The following is a 20,677-nucleotide window of genomic DNA, read 5'->3' on the forward strand; positions in this document are numbered from 1 at the left end:
TGATGCAAGAAATGCAACTTTTGGATATATGGAGGAAACAACACCCAAAGGAAAAGGAATATTCATATTATTCGGGTAGACACAAAACATACTCAAGGATAGACCTATTCCTGTTATCAGCCCACATTCAAGGGAGAGTTAGGAAAACTCTCAGAATATAAAGCTAGACTATTATCGGATCACTCACCCCTGTTATTGGCAATAGAACTAGAGGACATCCCACCAAGAATGTATAGATGGAGATTAAATTCCATGCTACTTAAAAGACAGGATTTTAGAGAATTAATTGATCGACAAATTAAAATGTACTTTGAAATAAAGACGGAATCAGTGAAAGATAAGTTTATACTATGGGACGCAATAAAAGCGTTCATCAGAGGGCAAATAATAAGTTATGTAACTAAGATGAAGAAGGACTACAATCGGGAAACAGAACAGTTGGAAAGGAAAATAACAAATATAGAAAAAGAATTAGCAATAAAGGAAGATACAACTAAAAGAAGAGAATTGGCAGACAAAAAAATAAAATATTAAACACTACAAACATATAAGGTGGAGAAGAACATAATGAAGACAAAACAGAAATATTATGAGCTAGGAGAAAAAATGCACAAAATTCTAGCGTGGCAGCTTAAGACAGAACAAACTAAAAGAATGGTATTGGCATTAAGGAAAAAGGACAAACAAATTACATATAATCCAACGGAGATCAATGAAAATTTCATGGAATTCTACGAGCAACTATATCAAACTGAAAACGAAGGGAAAGAAGACAAAATAGATGAATTTCTAACTAAAATTGAACTACCGAAATTACAAAAAGAGGAGCAAAATAAATTAATAAAACCATTTGAAATAGAAGAATTACAGGAGATATTAAAAAAAACTACTGAACAATAAAACACCAGGAGAGGATTCCCAATAGAATTCTATAAAACATTTAAAGACTTATTAATTTCTCCCGTCCTGGAAGTAATCAACCAGATTGATAAAACACAAAACATACCAGATTCATGCAAAACAGCATTAATTACAGTAATACCAAAGACAGGGAAAGATCCACTAGCACCAGCGTCATATAGACCAATATCTCTACTTAACACAGATTATAAGATAATAGCTAAACTATTAGCAAACAGATTAGCAGATTATGTACCTAAAATGGTAAATCTAGACCAAACTGGATTTATTAAAAAAAGACAGACAACAGACAATATTTGTAAATTTATTAACTTAATTCATGCAGTAGAAGGGTGTAAAGCGCCAACAGTAGCAGTTGTTTTAGACGCAGAGAAGGCCTTTGACAGAGTAGAATGGAATTATTTATTCAAAGTATTGCAAAAATTCAGTTTACCAGAGAACTATATTAATTGGATTAAAGCATTATATAAGGGGCCATTGGCGAAAGTGACAGTAAATGGATATATATCAAAACAATTTAACTTAAGCAGATCAACAAGGCAGGGATGTCCATTATCTCCCTCACTGTTCGCGTTAGCTATAGAACCACTAGCAGAACTGATAAGAACAGAAAATAAAATAAGAGGGATAAAAATAAAAGAGAAGGAATATAAAATCAGTCTATTTGCAAATGACGTTATAGTATACTTAACAGAACCAGAAATATCAATAAAAGAATTACATAGGAAATTGAAGGAATATGGAGAAGTATCGGGGTACAAGATCAACGCAAATAAAAGTGAAGCAATGCCAATGAATAATGCGGATTTCACAAAGTTTAAGAAAGAATCACCATTTAGATGGCAAACACAAGCAATTCGATACCTAGGTATACAACTAAATAAAAATCTCGGCCATCTATAGAAACTCAATTATCATCCATTAATGAAAAAATTACAAGACAACTTAGAGCATTGGAAAGACTTACCACAAACACTGATAGAAAGGATAAACTGTATTAAAATGAACATTTTCCCAAGGATACAATACCTATTTCAGTCATTACCAATTCACCTAACAGAGAAATTCTTCAAGGAGCTAAAGAAAATAATAAGGAAATTCTTATGGAAAGGGGGGAAACCGAGGATAGCACTAGATAAATTAACAGAATGGTATAAACAAGGTGGCTTACAACTACAAAACTTTAAGAATTATTATAGAGCCACACAATTAAGATACCTATCAGATTTTTATCAAACAAGGGAAAACCAGATTGGACCAGATTAGAACTAGATAAAATAGGGGTGAAGATACCTGAACATATACTATATAAATGGGATGAAAAATTGGTGCAATGTAGGAATTCACCGGTATTGCATCATCTGCTTAACATTTGGAAGAAGATTCATGTAGAAAGGAATAAAACAAATTACCAACTACCAAAACTAATATTGATGCAAAATCAACTAATCCCTTTCACAATAGATAACCTTTCCTTGAGAGAATGGGAGAGAAAAGGGATCAAAAGAATAGAAAATAGTTTTTTGGGAAATTAATTATTATCCTTTGAACAAATGAAGGATAAATATAATATAACTCATGATACAATGTTTGCATACCACCAACTGAAAACCTACTTGAAGGACAAATTGGGAAACAATCTGAGGTTACCAGAAGGAAGCAATTTTGAATATGTGATTACAGACACAATGATAATTAAAAAATTTGTAACAAACATGTACATCAAACTGCAAGAAAAGGAGAACGAGGAAACAAACGGTAAACCTAAACAAAAATAGGAACAAGATCTAAACATAAAGATAAAGAATGAAACATTGGAAAAGCTGTGCTCTGGAACTATGAGAAATACAATAAACACGAGGTTACGTATGATACAATATAACTGGATACACAGGCTATACTTTACACCTCAAAAGTTAAATAAATGGGACCCAACAGTATCAGACAGATGATTTCGCTGTAAAAAGGAAACGGGAACAAGAATTCATGCAATTTGGACATGTGAGAAAGTGAAAAAATTTTGGGAAGATCTAAACCAGATATTAAATAAATTCGCAAAAAGCAATATGCCAAAAAACCCAGTGATCTTTCTCCTAAGTAATATAAGAAATAAAGAATTTGGACTCAATTTGGATGGAGTACAAAAAAGATTTGTTGTGATAGCCCTAGCTGTAGCCAAAAAATGTATTATGTCAACCTGGAAATTAGAAGACAACTTGAGAATACAACAATGTTACATAGAAATGAATAAATGTATTCCATTAGAAAAAATAACATATAATTTAAGAAATAATATTACAATATTCGAACAAATATGGGAGCCATTCATGAAACACAATAGAGAAATCCTACCATGGACTTCCACCACCTAAAATGACAGAAGGAGAAGATAACGAAAAGAACTGACTCAGTAAAATTTCTTGTTTATTTTTATTAAGTGACAACATTGTTTAACGGGTTTAATGTATCTTATAGATTGAACTTCGGGTGAATGGGAGGGGGGGTGAGGGTGGGAGGGAAGGGAGGGGGAAAAGGGGGAGAAAATGACACTATATATTCAAGAGAAAAAATGTCTGTATCTATCTTGGTCAATATGGTTTATAGTGTGAAAAATAAATAATTAAAAAAAGAGATGTAATGATTATAGATGGGATTAGTCAGCTAAAAGAAACCAGAATGTAACCTGTTAGAATCATGTTGCAAGACAGTGACTAGAAATGCTTAAAGAATAAATGCACATTGATATCATGCCTTGAACATTTTTCAGTAAGTTTCACAGAAGGCTCAACGTCACATAAAATATTGGGAAGGAATTTAATCTTCATTAGTATCTTAAGGGAGAGAAGCTAAAAGAGACCTGTCTTGGAAACCAAGCAGCTGAAGTTTTGTAGTTAATGTAGGGAGTTTACAGAGAATTCGCAAAATAACTATTTCAAAGAGTTGCTCGGTCGTAGTGCATAGGTTAGAGAGGATGGGGAGTCACGTGATGGAGTAGTGGCCGGTCAGGGAACTCCAACCCTCTCCGAAAAGTTTTAAAAAAATACACTAAACACAAAGGCACAAGAATAAAAATTAAAACAAAGTGAAAGTAAATGTGGGAAGAAAATGGCAGCGAAGAAAGAAAAGTCGAAATCAACCGGAAGAGGAGCAAAAGAAAGAACGTCGGAAGAAGAAGGTGAAGGCCTTACCTGTCCGAGGAGGCCTGCCTCGGAGAGAGAAGCCTGCTCCCTAAGGTCGGTGGAAGTCCCAAGCTCGGGACTACAAAAATAGCTCGCGGAGCCGAGTAAAAGTGCGCAACCACGCATGCGCGAGGAGCCGCGCATGCGCGATGCGCATGAAAAAAAACACACTGACGGGAGGGGGGAACAGCTGAGGAGTCGATCTCCACAGCTGAGAGTGACAGCTGCAACACAGCAACAGGAAGAGAACACAGAAAACAACAAAAACAAGAAAGAAGAGAGCAAAAAGAAAATAAGGAAACAACAGATGGCCAACCCAGAGGAAGAAGAAGAAGAAGAAGAACATAGAGAAATGGAAGAAGAAGGGAAAGGCAGGACAATGGATATATATTTTTTTAAACAATATATGGAATCAGTGAAAGAATGGCAATTACAAGAATTTAATAAGATAAAAAGAAGAATTAAGAGTGCAGAAGAAAAAATGAATAAAATAGAAATGGTCATATCAGAGATAGGAAAAAGAGTGGATAATGTGGAAGAACGAGAAATAATCATAGAAATGGAAGTAGAGGACTTAAAAGAGAAATTAGAAGAATCTAATAAAAAAGTTAAAGAGGCACATGAGCTGTTAGCTCAGAAGGTAGATATAATGGAAAACTATAATAGAAGAAATAATATAAAGATAGTGGGCCTTAAGGAAGATGAAGAAGGCAAGAATATGAGAGAATTTATAAAAGATTGGATCCCCAGGGTCCTAGGAAGACCAGAATTACAGGAAGAAATGAAAATAGAGAGGGCACATAGAACACTAGCCCCGAAACCACAACCGTAGCAAAAACCAAGATCCATTTTAGTAAAAGTCTTAAGATATACAACAAAAGAAAATATATTGGAGAAAGCAATGAAGAAAATAAGAGAAGACAAAAAGCCACTGGAATACAAAGGTCAAAAAAAATTTTTCCCAGACATAAGTTTTGAACTCCTGAAGAAGAGGAAGGAGTTCCATACAGCAAAAACGATCCTATGGATAAAAGGATATAAATTTATGTTAAAGTACCCAGCGGTAGTTAAAATAGTTATTCCAGGACAACAAAACAGACTATTCTCGGATCCGGAGGAAGCACGAATATTTGCAGAACAACTACAAAACAAGCAGAGAGATGAAGACATGTAATGAGAGTAAAAATGACCACGAACTATATGTATGTGTGTATATGGGTGTATATATATATATATATATATATATATATATATATATATTTATATATATATAGGTGTGTATGGATATATGTGTGTACATGACTGTATCCGTATTTAGAGGAAAATATATAGAGTATAGATAAGAATTAATAAGGGAATAAAAGGGAATAGAGGAAGTAAGGAGGGAATTAAAAGAGTGACCTTTGTTACATATGAAAATTGAAATCTTTTCCGGGGGGGGCTGGGTGGGGAGGAGTTACGGTCACTGCAAAATCAGTTGACGCTTGCGAGTGAATTCGCAAATCCAAATGGAGAGGGGAGATGTGGTTGCTCGACAAGGGATAAAGGGCAACTCAGGAGGGGGAGGGGAGAATGGGGTTAAAGAAGTTTTAGATAGGAGAATAAGGAAAATGTTTGATGTTTTAGAAATGTTGTCTTATAAAGTGTTCAAAACAAGAAAGCATATAAGAAGGAAAGGTGATGATCAGGAAACGGAAAGGGAAGATAAACAAAGTATGAAATGGCTACGTTGAACTATATGACTTTAAATATTAACGGAATACATAACCAAATCAAAAGGAAGAAACTGCTAAATTTACTGAAAAAAGAAAATATTGATATAGCATTCGTGCAAGAAACACATTTAACTGAAATGGAGCATAAGAAATTAAAGAGAGATTGGGTAGGACATGTAACAGCAGCGTCATATAATTCAAAAGCTAGAGGAGTAGCTATATTAATCAGTAAAAATGTACCAATTAAAATAGAAGAGGAAATAATAGATCCAGCAGGGAGATATGTAATGATAAAATGTCAGATATATTCGGAGTTTTGGAATCTACTCAATGTATATTCACCTAACGAAGAGCTTATGCCATATATTTTTTTGAAAATAGCAGACACACAAGGGAACATATTAATAGGAGAGGATTTCAACCTTAATTTGGATTCAAATATGGATAAAACTGGGAAAAAAATTAACAGAAAGAACAAAGTAACCAAATTTATAATTAAATCGATGCAAGAAATGCAACTTTTGGATATATGGAGGAAACAACACCCAAAGGAAAAGGAATATTCATATTATTCGGGTAGACATAAAACATACTCAAGAATAGACCTATTTCTGTTATCAGCTCATATGCAAGATAGAGTAAGAAAAACAGAATATAAAGCTAGAATATTATCAGACCATTCACCCTTGATATTGACAATAGAGTTAGAGGACATCCCTCCAAGAATGTATAGATGGAGATTAAACTCCATGCTACTTAAAAGGCAGGATTTTAGAGAATTAATTGAACGACAAATTAAAATGTACTTTGAAATAAAGATGGAATCAGTGAAAGATAAGTTTATACCATGGGATGCAATGAAAGCATTCATCAGAGGGCAAATAATAAGTTATGTAACCAAGATGAAGAAGGACTACAATCAGGAAACAGAGCAGTTGGAAAGGGAGATAGTAAATATAGAAAAAGAATTAGCAATGAAGGAAGACACAACTAAAAGAAGAGAATAGGCAGATAAAAAAATAAAATATGAAACACTACAAACATATAAGGTGGAGAAGAACATAATGAAGACAAAACAGAAATATTATGATCTAGGGGAAAAAACGCACAAAATTCTAGCATGGCAGCTTAAGACAGAACAAGCTAAGAAAATGGTATTGGCATCAAGGAAAAAAGACAAACAAATCACATATAATCCAATGGAGATTAATGAAAACTTCAGAGAATTCTATGAACAATTATACCAAACTGAAAACGAAGGGAAAGAAGACAAAATAGATGAATTTTTAACTAAAATTGAACTACCAAAATTACAAATAGAGGAACAAAATAAATTAACTGAACCATTTGAAATAGTAGAAATACAAGAGATAATAAAAAAACTACCAAATAATAAAACACCAGGAGAGGATGGATTCCCAATAGAATTCTATAAAACATTTAAAGATTTATTAATTCCTCCCCTCCTGGAAGTCATCAACTAGATTGACAAAACACAAAGCTTCCCAGATTCATGCAAAACAGCAATAATTACAGTAATTCCAAAGACAGGGAAAGATCCATTCGCACCAGCGTCATATAGACCAATATCATTACTTAACACAGATTATAAGATAATAGCTAAACTATTAACAAACAGATTAGCAGATTATGTACCGAAAATGGTAAATCTAGACCAAACTGGATTTATTAAAAAAAGACGGACAACAGACAATATTTGTAAATTTATTAACTTAATTCATGCAGTAGAAGGGAGTAAAGCGCCAACAGTAGCAGTTGCTTTAGACGCAGAGAAGGCCTTTGACAGAGTAGAATGGAATTATTTATTCAAAGTATTGCAAAAATTCAGTTTACCAGAGAACTATATTAATTGGATTAAAGCATTATATAAGGGGCCATTGGCAAAAGTGACAGTAAATGGATATATATCAAAGCAATTTAATTTAAGTAGATCAACAAGGCAGGGATGCCCACTACCACCCTTATTGTTCGCGTTAGCTATAAAACCACTAGCAGAATTGATAAGAACAGAAAATAAAATAAAAGGGTTAAAAATAAAAGACAAGGAATATAAAATCAGTTTGTTTGCAGATGATGTTATAGTATACTTAACAGAACCAGAATTATCAATAAAAGAATTACATAAGAAATTGAAGGAATATGGAGAAGTGTCGGGTTACAAGATTAACGCAAATAAAAGTGAAGCAATGCCAATGAATAATGCGGATTTCTCAAAATTTAAGAAGGAATCACCATTCAGATGGCAAATGCAAGCAATAAGATACCAAGGTATACAAATAAATAAAAACCTCGGCCATCTATATAAACTCAATTATTATCCACTAATGAAAAAATTACAGGACGATTTAGAGCATTGGAAAGGTTTACCACTAACACTAATAGGAAGGATAAACTGTATTAAAATGAACATTTTCCCAAGGATACAATACCTATTTCAGGCATTGCCAATACACTTGACAGAGAATTTCTTCAAGGAGTTAAAGAAAATAATAAGGAAATTTTTATGGAAAGGGGGGGAAACCGAGGATAGCACTAGATAAATTAACAGAATGGTATAAACAAGGAGACTTACAACTGCCAAACTTTAAAAATTATTATAGAGCCGCACAATTAAGATACCTATCAGATTTTTATCAAACAAGGGAAAAGCCAGATTGGACTAGATTAGAACTAGATAAAATAGGGGAGAAGATACCTGAACATATATTATATAAATGGGATGAAAAATTGGTACAACGTAGGAGTTCTCCAGTATTACATCATCTGCTCAATATTTGGAAGAAGATTCATGTAGAAAGGAATAAAACAAATGACCAATTACCAAAACTAATACTGACGCAAAATCCGTTATTCCCTTTTACAATAGATAACCTTTCCTTTAGAGAATGGGAGAAAAAAGGGCTCAAAAGAATAGAAAATTGTTTTTCAGGTAATAAATTACTATCCTTTGAACAAATGAAGGATAAATATAATGTAACTCAAGATACAGTGTTGGCATACTACCAACTGAGATCCTACTTGAAGGACAAATTGGGAAGCAGTCTGAGGTTACCAGAGGGAAGTAATTTTGAATATGTGATTACAGATACAATGATAATCAAAAAATTTACAACAAATATGTATATTAAGGTGCAAGAAAAGGAGAACGAGGAAACAAATGGTAAAACTAAACAAAAATGGGAACAAGATTTAAACAAAGATAAAGAAGGAAACATGGGAGAAGTTATACTCTGGAACTATGAGAAATACAATAAGCACGAGGTTACGTATGATACAATATAACTGGATACACAGGCTATACATTACACCTCAAAAGTTAAATAAATGGGACCCAACAGTATATGACAGATATTTTCATTGTAAAAAAGAAGTGGGAACAACAATTCATGCAATCTGGACATTTGAGAAAGTGGAAAAATTTTGGGAAGATCTAAACCAGATATTAAATAAAATTACAGAAAACAATATACCAAAAAACCCAGAGATCTTCCTCCTAAGTAACATAAAAAACAAAGAATTTGGACTTGATTTGGATGGTGCACAAAAAAGATGCACTTTGTATCTGGCACATTTTTTCAAATTTAAATTAAAAATGTTAAAATTTAGACATACAGCACACAAACAGGCCATTTCAGCCCACAAGCCCATGCTGCCCAATTGCACCCAATTAACCTACACTCCCACTACGTTTTGAAAGGTGGGAGGATACCAGAGCCCTCAGGGAAATCCCATTCAGGGGATAAAGTTCCTTACAGACAGCGTGGGATTCGAACCCCGGGTTCCGATCGTTGGTACTATAACAACGTTGCGCTAACCACTTATGCTGCCTTGAGTTTACCTTGGTCATATATGACATACCTAGCATTGGCCCCATTCATTTGAATGGAGTCAACAGCATTTTATTGAAATATTATTTCGTTAAATTTTTCTAAAGCACCTTATGTTTTCAATTTATTTTATACATTTATTTTCTTCAGAATCAAAGTCACAATTTTATTTGTCATGAACATGTCACAAAATGTGTAGTAGCATCACAGAGCGAACATTATTTGAACCACCTTACAAAATAATTTTTTTTAAAGTTCAAGAAAAGGTCAAAGTAAGGTCACGTCAGTGGTTCATTGTTCATACAGGAATCTGACGGAGACGGGGAAGAAGCTGTCCTTGTGCTGCTGGGGTGGGGTGGGGGGGGAGGACACCTTATGGTGGTGGGGGGGACGACAACTTATGGAGGTGGGGGGACACCTTATGGAGGTGGGGGGATGACACCTTATGGAGGTGGGGGGACAACACCTTATGGAGGTGGGGGGGATGACACCTTATGGAGGTGGGAGGGGAAACACCTTATGGAGGTGTCTAAAATCATGGTAGTGATCAGGTAAATAGTCGTACTCTTTTTCCCAGGATAAGCAAGACTAGAACTAGAGGGAATCGATTTGTCAAGAGGGGAAAGATTTGAAAAGGGTATGTATCCAGGGTACCTTCTTCACACAGCAGGTGGTAGGTATAGAACCAGCTACCAGATCCAGTGGTAGAGGCAATGTTTAAAAGATATTTAGTCAGGGATATGGGTAGGAAAGGTTCAGTCGGATGCAGGCCAATCACAGGGTGGACAACTTTGTCACCGTGAGTCCATTTTTGTAAAACTCTACCCCTCTGTGGTAGGAACCCCATAGGGAGAAGGTGGAAACTCCACACAGACAGCACCAGAGATCAGGAGTGAATCCCTGTACTCCCTGAGCCATCTCAATGTTTTTTCCAACTTCTGCTTGTTAGCAAACCAGAGCAACCAGTTCATGCACAATTGTTATGCTTTGTTGGGCCTTGTTTGACCTGTATCCTTTTCCTTTGCAGGATAACACAAATTTGTACATGGTGATGGAATATATTCAGGGTGGCGAGATGTTTTCACATTTAAGGAGAAGTGGGAGGTTCAGGTCAGTCTTGTGAAACTGTAAGGTACAATGTCTTCAGCATGAAAAATTCTGATTAGTTGAATACTGCACAACTTGTCACTGTTAAACATATCCATTTCATTTGACAAAAGGCACGGTCACACAAACTTCTACCCTGAGTCAGGTGTCTGATATAGCTGCCAATTTTCTTCTTTGGCTTGGCTTCGCGGACGAAGATTTATGGAGGGGGTAAAAAGTCCACGTCAGCTGCAGGCTCGTTTGTGGCTGACAAGTCCGATGCAGGACAGGCAGACACGATTGCAGCGGTTGCAAGGGAAAATTGGTTGGTTGGGGTTGGGTGTTGGGTTTTTCCTCCTTTGCCTTTTGTCAGTGAGGTGGGCTCTGCGGTCTTCTTCAAAGGAGGTTGCTGCCCGCCGAACTGTGAGGCGCCAAGATGCACGGTTTGAGGCGTTATCAGCCCACTGGCGGTGGTCAATGTGGCAGGCACCAAGAGATTTCTTTAGGCAGTCCTTGTACCTTTTCTTTGGTGCACCTCTGTCACGGTGGCCAGTGGAGAGCTCGCCATATAACACGATCTTGGGAAGGCGATGGTCCTCCATTCTGGAGACGTGACCCACCCAGTGCAGCTGGATCTTCAGCAGCGTGGACTCGATGCTGTCAGCCTCTGCCATCTCGAGTACTTCGATGTTAGGGATGAAGTCGCTCCAATGAATTTTGAGGATGGAGCGGAGACAACGCTGGTGGAAGCGTTCTAGGAGCCGTAGGTGGTGCCGGTAGAGGACCCATGATTTGGAGCCGAATAGGAGTGTGGGTATGACAACGGCTCTGTATACACTTATCTTTGTGAGGTTTTTCAGTTGGTTGTTTTTCCAGACTCTTTTGTGTAGTCTTCCAAAGGCGCTATTTGCCTTGGCGAGTCTGTTGTCTATTTCACCTATTTTAGCCATACCATTCACTCCTTGCATTGTAAGCAGTTGGGAGCTACATGTTGTTCAGAAATGCTTCAGTATTTTTATATCAATTATTATTGGGTGTTCTAAAGAACATGAGAGGAAATAAAAACAATTTGCAGGAAGAACTCGACGGCCAGGCAGCATCTTGGGAGGCACTCGGCCTTTTCGTTCAAGATCCTTTGTCTCCATGAGAGTTATGATGTTTGACACTGAGCTATGGAGTCAGGTGGCATAGAAACAACCTCTTTGACCACTATGTCCATGCTAACCACTTTGCCAGCACTTGGCCTTGTACACCTTGAGGATTCAAGTTGTAAAATTCCTTCTCAGTTCCTCTCTCATCCTCTTTCCTCACATCCTAGACCTGTGCTCTTTGGTTTTAGAGACCTGCTACAGAGGAAAGTTTCCTATTAGCCCTCAAATTTTTTTATAGATCGTCTTCCCTCAATCTCCTCTGCTCTAACAAAATCAAACCTAGCCTATCCACCCTGAGCAGCATCCTAGTGAATCTCCAAATCTGCTTGCATGGAGTTTTACATGTTATGCTGACCCTTTTAAAAAAGTACTAAACCGTCCCTACCCCATAACCTTCTATTTTTCTTTCATCCATATCTAAGAGTCTCTTAAATGCCCCCAATATTTCATCCTCCACCACCATCCCTGGCAAGGCATTCCAGGACCCACAACTCTCTGTGTAAAAAACTTACCCCTGATGTCTCCCCTCCCATAAACATTCTCCCTTCACCTTGTACATATGTCCACTGGTGTTTGTTGATCCTGCCCTGGGAAACAGGTGTTAGCTCTCTCCACTCTATTATGCCTCTCATAATCTCGTAGACCCTCTTTCAAGCCTCCTCATCCTTCTACGCTCCAAAGAGAAAAGTCCCAGCTCTGCTAACCTTGCCTCATAAGACTTGTTTCCAAATCCAGGCAACATCCTGATAAATCTCCTCTGCACCCTCTCCATCGCTTCCACATCAATAGCTTCCACATCCTTCCTATAATGAGGTGACCAGATCTTACCAAAGATTTGTAGAGTTGCGTCGTGGCCTCCCTACTTCTGAATTCAATCCCCCTATTAATGAATCCCAGAATCCTATCAACCTGTGCTGTGACATTGAGGGATGTATGCATTTGAACCCCCAGGGTCCCTCTGTTCAATCACACTCTTAAGTAACTGACCATTAACCCTGTATTCAGCCTTCTGGTTAGTCCTTCCAAAATGTATCACATCACACTTATCCAGATTAAACTCCATCTGCCACTTTTTTGCCCAAATCTACACCCTGTCTATATCCTCTTGTAACCTTCAACATTCTTCATCTCCATCCACAACTTCTCCAATCTTTATGTCATCTACAAAATTACTGACCCATCCTTCCATCTCTTCATCCAGATCATTTTTAAAAATCACAAAGAGCAGGGGTCCCAGAACATATCCCTGCAGCACTCCACTAGTCACCAACCTCCAGGCAGAATACTTTCCTTCCACTACTACTCTCTGCTTTCTTCCTACAAGCCAATTTTTTATCCATACAGCCATGGTTCCACTGATCCAATGCCTCATGACTTTCTGGATGAGCCTTTCTAGAGGACTTTGTCAAATACTTTGTTAAAATCCATGTAGTCCACATCTACCCTCATCAATTTCTTTTGTTACCTCCTCAAAAAACTCAGTTAGACTCGTGAGACATGACCTTCCCTTCACAAAGCCATGCTGACTATCCTGGAGTAAACTGGACGTCTCCAAATGCTCATAGGTCCTATCCTTAAGAATCCTCTCCAATAGTTTACACATCCCTGATGTAAGACTCACTGCTTTATAATTCCCAGAATTCTCCCTATTACCTTTTTTAAACAAGGGGACTACATTTGCTATTCTCCAATCCTCCGGTATGTCCCTACGACCAAAGAGGATTCAAAGATCATAGCTATTGCCCCAGCGATCTCTTCTCTCACTTCCCACAGGAGCCTAGGGAATATCACGTCCAGCCACGGGGATTTATCAATCTTGATGTTTTTAAGAAGATCCAACATTTCCACTTCCTTAATCTCCATATTGTCCAGCACACAGGCCTGTTCACTTTCACCTCACATCGATTAACGTCCTTTTTTCTTGTGAATACTGAAGCAAAGTACTTATTTAGGACCTCCCCAACCTCCTCCACCTCCAGACACATGTTGCCTCCCTTATCCTTTAGCGGCCCACCTTCATTCTCATCCTCCTTCTGTTCTTCAAATTCGTAAAGGACGCCTTGAGGTTTTTAATCCTACTTGCCAAGGCCTTCTTATGCCCCCATCGAGCTCTCCCAAGTCCTATCTTAAGCTCCTTCCTAGCTACCATAATACTCCTCATGAGCCCTTCCTGTTTCCTGCTTCCTATATCTGATGTATGCTTCCATCTTCCTCTTGAATAGTTGCCTGACCTATTTCATCCGCCAGCCATGATTTCCTGTTCTAACCATCTTTTCCTTGTCCCAGTGGGACACACATATGTCCTAAACTTCCTCTAGATTATTTCTATGCTTTCACTCTTAAACATCTGTTTCCAAATTATTCTCGATATTTCCTGCCTCATCCCTTCATAATTAGTCCTTCCCAGTTAAGAACTTTCCCAGTTTGATTGTTTATATCCTTTTCCATAGCTGTGTTGAAGCCAAGGGGGATGAGCCCCAAAAAATATTTCGAGCCCAGAGGACCTCAAAACCCAGTAGCAATATATACTCACCAAGACAAATGGTTACTTAAACAAGAGTTGCTTTTAGTTATCTTTAAATATGAAAACAAAATCACACTTTAACTTATTATTATTAACTTAACCCCCTTCTAATTCTAGGCACACATCAGAAAGGTTCTTTAATTCACAGTCCAATCTCACTTCTCATTCTTCCAAGTTCACTGGTTGCAGGCAATTCTTATACTGTGCACAGAATTTAACATTTATGAATTTCACCAGACTTTGGTGTTTGAAAGGTAAATGGTTACTGCTCAGGCAGGTTCTTGTCAGTTTTCAGAGACAAGTTTTCCTGGACGCAAACTGATCCCTTCTAATCAGCCACTTCAGTGTCTTGCTGAAAAAAAACTTGCCCCATCAGGGTTTTCCAGATGATTACTTCTTTCTTTCAGGTCACCGCAGGGTTCTATTTGGTTTCTCTTATTTCAAATGAAACATTAGGCAGCCAGTCCTCTCCTCTTGCATGAACCACAAGGGCTTTGACCAGGCTGAGCTAAGCACTCACAATCCATCTTCAAAATGGGGTTTTTCCACAAGCTTGCCAGCTTGTCCTGTTCCAGTTCCTTTCTCTCTCTCTCTCTCTCTCTCTCTCTCACTCTCTCTCTCTCACACTCTCTCAGAGAAAAACCTTTTTCCTCTCTCTCTGCTTGCAAAACCACATGACCCTCTTAGAACAGCAACTTCCACTCAGACAGAATGTGGCTCTGAACCTAATCCTCTGAGTTCTTTCATTTGTTGCAGTTCAAAACAACAATCCATTAGTGAAGTCCTTTGGGCACTCCCCAAAGCTTTTGCAAAGGTATTCAGAGCTAACCTGTCTAGATTGAGCAGAGCTCCAGGATTTTAAATGAGATCTGTTTTGAAGTGCTTGTATGTGGCCTACACTAAAAAAAAACCTGCCACACTTTATTCCCCCAAATCGTATGTATATACAATATAAAACACAACATATTCTGTCACAGTAGTCACTCTCAACAAAATACTCCCCCACCGAGAGGTCAGCCACCTGACCAGGTTCATTCCCCAGAACTAGATCCAGTCTGGCCTCTCTGCTCATTGTCCACAGACTGTGTCACGAATCCTTATTGAACACACCTGACAAATTCAGCCCTGTCTATTACTCTTGCAGTCAGTAGGTACCATAAAAATTAGGAAAGTTGAAATGATCCATAACCACAACCCTGTATTTCCCGCACTATTCCAAAATCTGCCTGCTTATCTGCACCTCGGTGTCCCGAGGGCTATTTGGGGGCCTAAGGACTACTCCCAGCACAATGATATCTCCCTTCCTATTTCTGACACTCCCACTGCAGCCTCCTCCCTTTCTATAGCTGTGATACTATCCCTGACCAGTAATGTTATTCCCCCTCACTTTTCTACCTCCCATCCTATTCTTTTTAAAACACCTGAACTCCAAGTTCCTGCATCGTCCAATCTTGCCCTTCCTCCATCAAAGTTTCAGTAATGGCTACAACATCGTAGTTCCACGTACTGATCCATGCTCTAAGCTAATCCCCTTTATTCCTAATACTCCTAGCATTGAAACAGACACATTTCAACCCTTCTACCTTTATATTTTGTCCCCTGCCCGTCCTTAACTCACCAATTCAGAGCACACAGTATCATGCTTTTGTCCTTCTACCCTAATCTCTGCACTCACATTCTAATTCCCATTCCGCTGCCAAACTAGTTTAAACCCTCCCCAACAGCTCTAGCAAACTTGCCCACCAGGATATTGGTCCCCTTCCAATTCATGTGCATCCTGTCCTTTTTGTACAGGTCAGGCCTTCCCCAGAAGAGATCCCAATGATCAAGAAATCTGAATCCCTGCCCCTGGCACCAACTCTTCAGCCATGTTAATCTGCCAAAACTTCCTATTCCTACCCTCTCTGGCGTGTGGCACAGGCAGCAATCCTGAGATTACCACCCCTTGAGGTCCTTCTTTTTAACTTCTGTCCTAACTCCCTATATTCCCTCTTTACGACCTCATCCCTACTCCTATCTATGTCATTGGTCCCCACGTGGACTACAACATCCTCCCCCTCCAAAATGCTATGAACTGAACTCGATTAGAGAAGTCCATGATCCTGGCTCCTGGGAGGCAACATACCATCTGGGAGCAACAATCTTGTTCACAGAACCTCCTAATCAATGTCCCCATTTACCAAAGCTCTCTTCTCCCACTTTCCCTTCTGAGCCGGGGGTGGGGGCTAGCCTCTATGGCGGAGACATAACCACCTTGACTTTTTAAAAATATTTTATTTAACATTTTAAATCACATCAAAAAGTACATATATATAAATGTATTGATATCAAATACATGTGAATATTTTCAACCCTCCCTCCCAACATCCCTCCCTAACCCTCCCCCTCTCTAATCTAATAAGAATAATAAAAATATAGATAAAAGAAGGAATATATATATAAAATATGTGTGTGTGTGTGTGTGTGTGTGTGTGTGTGTGTGGATAATACAGGAGAATTTCAATCTAAAAGTACAAATCTGATATTAATTGATTTGAATTGTGGAGTACAGGTTTACTCATCAGAGCAGATATTGAGAGATCTTTAAATTTTTTAACCAACACGTTTTGTATACAGGTTCCATATTTTCAAAAAGAAATGATATTTGTTGTGTAAATTATAAGTGATTTTTTTTCAAGTGGAATACTTGAACACAGTTCACCCACTGCTCGAAGAGTACCGATGCACCCGAAACTTGGGGGTCTACTTCCAACCTTTCGGGGCGCAGCAATTTCTCCATAACTGGAGAGTTCTAAAATCTTGCTTAATAAATTGTTGGGCGCTATCGGTAGACAGAAGACTGAGGGGAACGATAGGCTTTATTAAGCAAGAGACTGCTGGCCTGGGTCTAGGCTAGGAAAATGAGCGGGAAGGAGAAGAGACTCGACCTTTATGGCCAGGGGTCACATGGGAAGGATCAAGGGAAGAGCTAAGGTAGGGAGATCCCCGGAGGGTGTGCCAGCCAGTACAAACAGCCATATCACCACGGGCTCAGACCAGAAATGTCGGTAATATATCTTTACTTCCTATGGACACTGCGAGACTGGCTGGCTTCCTCCAGCTTTCACTGAGTTTTTATCTGAAATGAATAAATAACTCACTATCTCCTGGATGACTCACTGGTACATTTATGTTGCTGTCTCCTGTGGTTTCATGTTCCTTGCCTGACTATAAAGCATTGATCTTCTGGTTTCTTGTTCAGTTGCCTCAGAGAGATGTTAATGCTATTTCGAGAGGAGTGGAAGCTGCACCTGATGAATTGGCCAAAACTGCCAATATTCAAAGAAAAAAGAGCCAAATTGTAGAAATTGAGGAAAACACTCAGCAAGTCAGGCAGAATCTGAGGAAAGGAAAGTTTTAGCTTATGATGTTACATTGGAACCACCAAATAGACCACTCATCTCAGGACAAGGAGTGAATCACAAAATTCTGAGGACATTATGGTTGAAGTAAAAACACAAAATACTGGGGAAGCTCAAGCCCAGCATTTTGTGTTTTAACTCATCTCAGGGCAGTGGTGATCCACTGTTATATTCAAATTTCTTCACTGCCACAACTATGCCAATAACTTTAAAAACTCACCGTGTGGAGCACGTTAATGTTCAGCACGGTTCAGTGATGTGCATTTTTTCTTTACTCTGCTGCTTTCCCATTCTAATTTTTGTTGTATTCCCTGATCTCCCACATTTTCCACACTGTGTTGATTGAGACCCCATTCATTCCTTTTTTTTCCCACATTATTTTTTTCATCATTGTTTAATTTCTCTCTCCCTTTCCAGCTGGCTCCCCTCTTTCTCTCCTTCTGCTATCCATCTTCATCCCTCCTCCCCATTTTCTCCCCTCCTTCCTCTTCTCTCCCTCCCCTCTCCCCTCTCTTCCTCCACCCTCTCCTCTCTTTCTCTCCTCCATCTCCCTATCTCTCATTTATCTCCCCTCTTTCTCTCCTCTCTATCTCTTCTCTCACGTTTAGAATATTTTAAAATTTGGGACATTTAGAAAAGATCAAGCACAAGAGCTGTAACATCAATCCACGATATCTAAAGAGTGAGGGAGTTGGAGAATGGAGAGATAATGAATTGACTTTACAACTCATGTGCTTGTTCCTTTCCAAATGTGCCGAATTTTAAAATATTCTAAATGTGATTATAATAAGCCCCAATATGTGCAGCAAGCTGGGGGCTTGTGAGTAATGAACAGGAAATTGATAGGATAAAAATAGGCGTGTGCTTTTGTGTCATTTGAAATGGAAATTGTCCCATCATCTGTAGCTGCAAAGCCAGACAGTGCTGCCATTCACAGTGGAGCTAATGAAGAGTTGCTCGACGGATGTCATGCTCCAGAGTACAAAATACAAGAGAATAATATGGCCTTGTTGAAATATTCAGCAGAGCATGACAGTCATTATCCGTGCATCATTACATAGGTCAACTCTAAACAAGTTTCACTGGACAACAACGAGCTCTTAATTCACCCATTACTGTTTCTTCCTAGTCTATTTTCTTCCAGACAAGTGTGTATTCTGTTTCCTACCTCAGTGTGAAGCTTGCATATTGAACAAGGTGTTTATCACCCTTCTGCTGCTGAGACTCAATTTAATTACCTCTTTCTAATTTCCAGTGAACCTCACTCACGATTTTATGCAGCACAGATTGTCCTCGCCTTCGAATACCTTCACTCGCTAGACCTTCTGTACAGAGACCTGAAACCTGAAAACATATTGATTGACCACACTGGCTACATCCAGGTATGGTGGAGTGTCCCATGTATGACCTGCATGTGGTAGTATCATGTACCAGGAACAGAGAGCACCTTGAGAATGGAATATCTGGAGTACTCTATCAGCCTTAGACCAGATATGGAATCCGCTCCCAAGTGTATAAACAAGGAAGGAAAAACCTCTGATTAACAGTGTAAATAACACTGCACAGAGGAGCTCTGTGTCACAAAGCAATAACGGGAACAGAGTGTCATATTTTAAGAGCAGCACAGATAGCATCTTACAATGCCAGTGACAGGGGTTTGAATCCGCTGCTGTCTGTAAGCAATTTGTACCTTCTCTTGGTGTCTTCATGGGTTTCCTCTGGTTGCTCCAGTTTCCTCCCACCATTCAAAATGTTCGGGGGTTGTAGGTCAATTGCACGTACTTGGCGTGGGCTGTTCAGAAGCGCTGATGGCTCGGATCTGGATCACCTAGTAATGCTTGCCGCAACTTCCTTCCAAATAACAGGATCCTGGTTCCCACACACCCTCTCAACTTCCTGGGACCCCCACTTCCCACTCTCCCAATTAACTGACCAGGATCCCATTTCCCATGCTCCCTTTAAACTTAACTGGCTCATTGGAGAAAAAAAACTCAACAAAGGGTCCCATCTGGATCCCTGACTGGCCTTTTTTCTCCTTGGATGCTGCCTGACCCAGCCTCTGGTTCACAAGAAAATGTATAACACGTAACATGCAAAACCATGGATGAATAACTGTCATCGACAAAATTTGATAATTTGGTACTTCCAAAGTTCTGAGTGTGTTAGATTACATTGGACATCAAATCTTCTCAAAAAGTTTGCTTCCTGAAAACAAATTGGGGATCATGATAGACAACCTCAAGGTGAACACAAAGATAATTTCAGATTTGCTGTATCACGCAGGAATTTAGACAAACGTTCAATTAACCTTTATTAAATTAAGCATGTTGAATCGCATAATGATGCTGACACATTGTGTTAGTTCAACTGACCTAAAAATCCTTTGCCGCTGATTTTCGTCTGTACTCAGCATCTGATGCCTCTCTTGTCAGTAGAGTACAAGGTATGAGGAAGTGTAGTCAAGATAGTTTTGAGGGATTGCAATATATGTTGGTGGAAAGCTTGTCTCCCAAGATGGAGACAGAGAGATCCAGGAAGGTGAGATTGTTGACATAGGTGCCAGGTGAGGTCAGGACAGAAGTTGGCCGTGAAATGGATGAAGATCACGAGTTCATCACAGGTTCATGAGACAGCCCCCATGTAGACTCAAGGAGTCTTGCCTGCGCAGACTTCCAGCATGGATTGCTCCATAAAGCCTATAAACAGGCAGGCGTAGCCGGGACCCATGCAGGTACACATGGCTACTTCTTTGATTTGGAGGAAGTGGGATGAATTAAAGGAGAAGTTACTTAAAGTGAAAGCATTCTGCCAGCCGGGGTGGGGGTGGGAGATGGTGGTAGAGGTAGACTGGC

The 20,677-nt window shown here is 38.9% G+C and overlaps 1 protein-coding gene across 21 annotated transcripts in view; it reads left to right on the forward strand.

Annotated features, from left to right (window-relative positions):
- LOC138758568 (cAMP-dependent protein kinase catalytic subunit alpha-like) overlaps positions 1-20,677 on the forward strand; it is a 361,343-nt gene that overhangs the window by 323,546 nt on the left and 17,120 nt on the right. For all 21 annotated transcript variants that reach the window (XM_069927682.1, XM_069927690.1, XM_069927679.1 and 18 more), the window contains 2 exons: positions 10,691-10,773; positions 19,081-19,207. In XM_069927682.1, the coding sequence (XP_069783783.1) occupies positions 10,691-10,773; positions 19,081-19,207 (210 nt within the window). The remainder of the gene's footprint in view (positions 1-10,690; positions 10,774-19,080; positions 19,208-20,677) is intronic.

Source organism: Narcine bancroftii, chromosome 3 (assembly GCF_036971445.1).
Source record: "Narcine bancroftii isolate sNarBan1 chromosome 3, sNarBan1.hap1, whole genome shotgun sequence".
NCBI lineage: Eukaryota > Metazoa > Chordata > Chondrichthyes > Torpediniformes > Narcinidae > Narcine > Narcine bancroftii.